The sequence below is a fragment of the Haliaeetus leucocephalus genome, unplaced genomic scaffold (genome assembly GCF_000737465.1).
Source record: "Haliaeetus leucocephalus isolate CR32 unplaced genomic scaffold, Haliaeetus_leucocephalus-4.0 Scaffold184, whole genome shotgun sequence".
Taxonomy (NCBI): domain Eukaryota; kingdom Metazoa; phylum Chordata; class Aves; order Accipitriformes; family Accipitridae; genus Haliaeetus; species Haliaeetus leucocephalus.
The window spans coordinates 1,660,021-1,665,049 of record NW_010972620.1 but is presented as its reverse complement, the minus strand read 5'-3'; the positions used below and the strand labels follow the sequence as shown (position 1 = coordinate 1,665,049).

General features: G+C 41.8%; 1 protein-coding gene across 1 annotated transcript in view; it reads right to left on the bottom strand.

Annotated features, from left to right (window-relative positions):
* Positions 1 to 45: 45 nt before the first annotated feature.
* PRDX3 (peroxiredoxin 3) overlaps positions 46 to 5,029 on the bottom strand; it is a 5,324-nt gene continuing 340 nt past the window's right edge. The window contains exons 2-6 of the mRNA XM_010564973.1: positions 4,838 to 5,028; positions 3,927 to 4,062; positions 2,025 to 2,128; positions 800 to 965; positions 46 to 288 (exon numbers count right to left, since the gene is read on the bottom strand). Of these exons, the coding sequence (XP_010563275.1) occupies positions 235 to 288; positions 800 to 965; positions 2,025 to 2,128; positions 3,927 to 4,062; positions 4,838 to 5,028 (651 nt within the window). The 3' untranslated portion in view covers positions 46 to 234. The remainder of the gene's footprint in view (positions 289 to 799; positions 966 to 2,024; positions 2,129 to 3,926; positions 4,063 to 4,837; position 5,029) is intronic.

The following is a 5,029-nucleotide window of genomic DNA, read 5'->3' as shown; positions in this document are numbered from 1 at the left end:
TAGGGTGAGATGAGGGTAAAAGGGGGGGGGGGGGGTGAAGGGAGAAGCCTTAGTTTTTAGCCTTCTTTTTAAAGCAAGACAAGGGAGTCAGTAAATATTTCAACATTTAATTTCTTCTTAAACATGAGAAAATGAGACCTTTGATTTGATTTTTTTTTTTTCATACAATCACAGCTGCCTTCCTGATGTCTTCAGTTTATGGTAACTAAGAGTTTTGTCCACATATTTGAGCGTTTATGTATGCACTTTCTCAAAATATTCTTTAGAAGCTTCTGGGCTTGGCTTGATCTGTCAAGAAACAAAAGTTTAGTTATTATATGCTATAACTAAGATTAAAAAATTACAGATTTAACACTTTATCCAAGAAAATCCATGCATACTTTATAAAAACAATAGGTTATTTCTGTTTCTGCACTTGGTTGCAAGATGAAAGCCTAAATGATGTACAAGCTCCTGCTTGCAAATTTCAAGTATATGACACGTTTTTCCTGCTAAATATCCAGAAGGGTATTAAATAAGTAAGAAATCTGAAGACAACTGGTGGATAGTGCAAGTCAAATTTAGAGTTTTGAATACAATTCGTGCCTTCTAAAAAGAAATCGGTGACTTTCTTCACAGGAATGACTCACTCAGTATCATACAAATAGACTGAACTGGTCCAACTGATAAAAGCCTCAGATTTAGACAACAGGCACAGATTCAGTCAAGCACCTCATCTTAAAAGTAGTTGTCAGCCCTTCAGACATGAGAAACATGCCAGTGTCTATATTTAGAAAAGTGATATTTAGCAGACACTTACTGTAGGGGAGTCTGGAGTCCAGTTTGCCGGGCAAACCTCTCCATGTGTTTCCACATACTGGAATGCTTTCACCAAACGGAGGGTCTCTTCCACGCTGCGACCGACGGGGAGATCATTGATACTCAGATGCTTGATGATCCCATTTGGATCAATGATGAAGAGACCTCTGTAATTGAGCAAGAATTTAGGGAATGCAAATCATGTTCCAAGAGCAAACACAAGAAACTGGATGAACTATTTCAGCAAGGTAGTTATTCTTAGATGCAAGTATCAGAGTTAGGAGTAGCAATACAGCATTTGACAATATTGTTTGTTAGTGAAGTGATCAAAAGCCAAGAACCAGTCAACTGGTATGGTGTCGTGAAATTACAAAGTATTCATAAAGACTATTAAATTGAGACAGATGTATAACAAAGGTATAACTTCTAATTCCACCTATGTTTCAAAGTTGATAGCTGGCATCTTTCCCCTGTCTTTTTGACAGGAAAATCTGAAGGTATTGAGTGAAGAGCTGCTTATGCATTAAGCTACTAAATTAAATCCTGTTGCATATAAACATTTGTGAAAAACAAAAGTCCCAGTCGTACCATACTAATTAACTTAATTTGTCAACAAACAAATGTCAGAAGTTCCTGACTCAAAGAGATCAGGAACCGAAGGTCTCCAGAAGACTCCTACCCAATGCAGTGTTTCTCAGGGACCACTATTTCCTTTTAATAAGTATTCCCATAGTGGAGAAGGAAATGTTAATTTTTTTATTCTAGATAATTATGGGATTGACTGTAGTGGCCTCTAGGACAACCACTTTAGAAACTTCTTACACAGGAATTAAGGCAGTCTCTTCTCCCTTCAGAAGAAAGAAAACAAACATAAAAAAGGGACAGACCTAAATTGTGAAAAAATGTAAAAAATTGTACAATGGTCTTCTATCCTACTCTTGTTTTCCTTAGTGACACAGAGCTCTCCCACTCACTCAGAGCAGAATAGCTGGCCTTCCCCTGCATGCATTCTCAGAGAGGCCTGGAACCACCCTCAACTTAATGGCCATAATGGCCATGTGCCCTTTTCCTAGGGTGGGATCCAGCAGAAGTTCTGCAGAAAAAGTAACATCTTGCAGTCTTCATTTGATCCTTGTGCAGTTTCCCCTGCAGGAGGGGACAGTACGGCTCAGGTTGTTTTAGGCTGGGCTGTGTCGTAACTTGAGTTATTGGCAATCATGTGTTACCTTAGTGCTATGCCCGGTCCTTCTAGTAGCACCCCATAATCACGGGAGATTTGTTTTGTGAGGTCTGACAGAACTGGAATATTCATTTTGCCCAAACCGCCGCTCTAGAAGACAAAGTAAGATTCCATTTTGTTACAAAATGCTTTTTAGGATTGTCTTTCTGGAGTTGCTGGATACAGTGCTCTTGAAGACATACTAACGACAAAACATATTCATGCCATTTGCTCCATGAAAGGAACCACAGGGGGTTGGGGGGGGTTGTTGTTTGGCTGGTTTTGGTTTGTTGTTTTTTTTTTTTTTTTAAAACTAGTCAGGCACATTTGGCTTCTGTAGTACATGAAAACTTCTTTTGCACCAAGCATTTTAGAATTGCATATTTTGGTGGTAAAAAACTACATATGATAACAGTCAAATTTTCAGGAAGATTTCCCTTGTACCCTATTCAGGAGCTTTGAATACAAGAATTTCTACTGCATATTTAAGTGTTCAAAATTAAACAAGATGAATATGGCGGGGAGAGAAGGGAAAACAAACCTGTGTACTATGAACAGACAAAACTCAAGGCTTCTAACAGCCACACTAGGCATGTCAGAGTTCTTCTGCTCTCTATATACTGTATGTACTTTTTTTTTTTTTCCTCCCCCAAATCAATTTAAATACTATTTGGAGAGTCAACTAAGATTTCTTTCAGTTTTGCAACATAGTGGAACTGTGAGAGAGATAAGCTCTCTATCCTTGAAACAAGCCCGGAGTTTGTTAGCTTTTCTATTCCTGGCATCATCAGTGAATCATTGTGTAATCTCAGTCACTCAGACCCTGATCCTGCAAACACTTGCCTGCAATCAAGTTCTCATACACAGAGCTTTGAACACAGATGTCGGAGAAACCAAGGCCTTAGTTTCTCCGGGTGTTGGTTTCCTGTCTGCGCCACCATGGAATTCTTTCCACCCTTCGCAGGGCATTTTGCTACACATGCACCAAGCAGTGGCATACACTGAAGAGCTTTCGCATAAAGCGGTGAAGTCAGTCCACAATCACATTTTAGAGCTTTGAACAAAGGACACAGAAAATTAAATACTCTTGATAGGCTCAGCCAAGCCGTACTGAATCTAGGAAACTCTTCTCCCTCCCGTATATGTTACAACAGCAGAGCTATGCACCTGAAGGCACCCCAGTCTGCAAGCACTGCTGCAGACTGCTGCCCGCACAACCCCATGGGTAACGACTGATAGCTCAGGCGCTTCTGCACCTTCCTGTGATGCTTCTGACTCTCTACAACTAACCAAACTAGTGAGATGCTTTACGTGATCAAAAGCACGTATTTTTATATATATCTGAAGGAGGCTCCTCTCCAGTAAAAGGCCGTCTTTATCACTTTCTTTCCCTGAAAAAAGCTGAGGACATCCGTTTGTATTGCAAAAGCAGAACCATTTCAGCAAGTAAGAGTTAATAATACCAGTGCTCCAACAAACTGGTTATTATTCTGCTTCCATTCTGAAGCCACCGCTGTTAGGTATTGGTTAACAATAATGACTAACAGCTGCTGTTCATTTTCTGTGATGGTGCACACAAACCATCAGCTGTAACAAGCAGCTCAGGTGACATGTATACTGAGTATTTGTCTTTCATGATAAACATACAACAATATGATGTAACCTACAAGACTATTAAGAAAGCAAAACAAAGATGGAAAAACCCCACAAATATTAAAGAGCAAGAAATTCTGACCTCAATCTTTGTTTATGTCATCAAAGGTAGAAGTCAATCACCTCACGTATCACTTTAGGCAGTCTACAGAAATTGGTGTTTTCACAATTGTTTATTCAACTCTTCTTCTCAGGAGCTCTTGTGAAAAGAAAACAAACCAACAGAGAAAGCCCCAAACAGCTGCTCAATTCGTACCTTTCGTGGCGTATTTATCCAGGCCAGATGACAAAAATGAGAATCCACAGAAACTGCCACCACGTCACAGTTCACATCATGAAATTCATTTGCTTTGTTGCTGAAAGCCACAATTTCTGTGGGGCAGACAAAGGTGCTGGGTGGGAAGAGAGAACAGGTTGTAATGATTCTGCAATCTTTTCACAGAATTTTTTAGAAAAGACTCTTGTATCTGTTTCTAGGCACTAACGCAACAGAGCATTTTCTTTAGCCTGATAACTTTAACCATGTTTCCTGCTCAAAATTAGTTTCCGTCAGTCTCAAAGCAACAGCCATAGCCACCTCACTGGCATACCGGTTTCCAACTCAGTTCTAGACAGACTTTGGAAAGATGGAGAAACTGTCTCTGCTAGACACTCTCTAGACAGAGAGTGTTTGGAAGCTATAGCAGAAAGGACTGCAAGTTAAATCCTCCCCCACATGCCCAAATACACCAGGATGCTCTTGGTGATTCAAGTCTTCTGGACAGGCGCAGCCCCATCTGTTCACCTTTCGCTTTGGAGCCGTCCAGCTGCAGTTCTGCTGGCCCAGCTGCTTAAAAGGAGAGAGTCTCCAACGTGACCCCACGCTGCAAGGCAATGCCCTCACCCCTGGGATCTGACTGTAAGGGGAACCACGCTTGCAAGGCCACTTCTGAAGCAGTCCCAGCAGCTAGAAGATGCTCTCCAGCCACCAGATCCATTGCTTTAAAACACAGTGGCCGTTTGCCCCCAAGTCTTATCTCTCACACTCTAGAAACAGACATATCTGCCTTGCAAGACTACCCCAAATGAGGTAAAAACTGCCACTTCAGACAGCGGTGATCTGCAGCGCTTCTGATGACCTTCAGCAAAGCAGAAGGCCCATGCGAAAGGGGAGAAACCCGCACTCACAAGTCCAGGGGGTAGAAGAAGAGAACCAGGTATTTCCCCTTGAAATCATCCAGGCTCAGCTCCTTGAACTCCCCGTTAACAACGGCCGTTCCTTTAAAAAACGGGGCGTGTTGTGTAACGGCTGGAGTAAACCGCGACGAGCCTGCGGGGGGGGAGAAAACAGCGCTGAGGGCCGCCAGCCGAGCCCCGGGG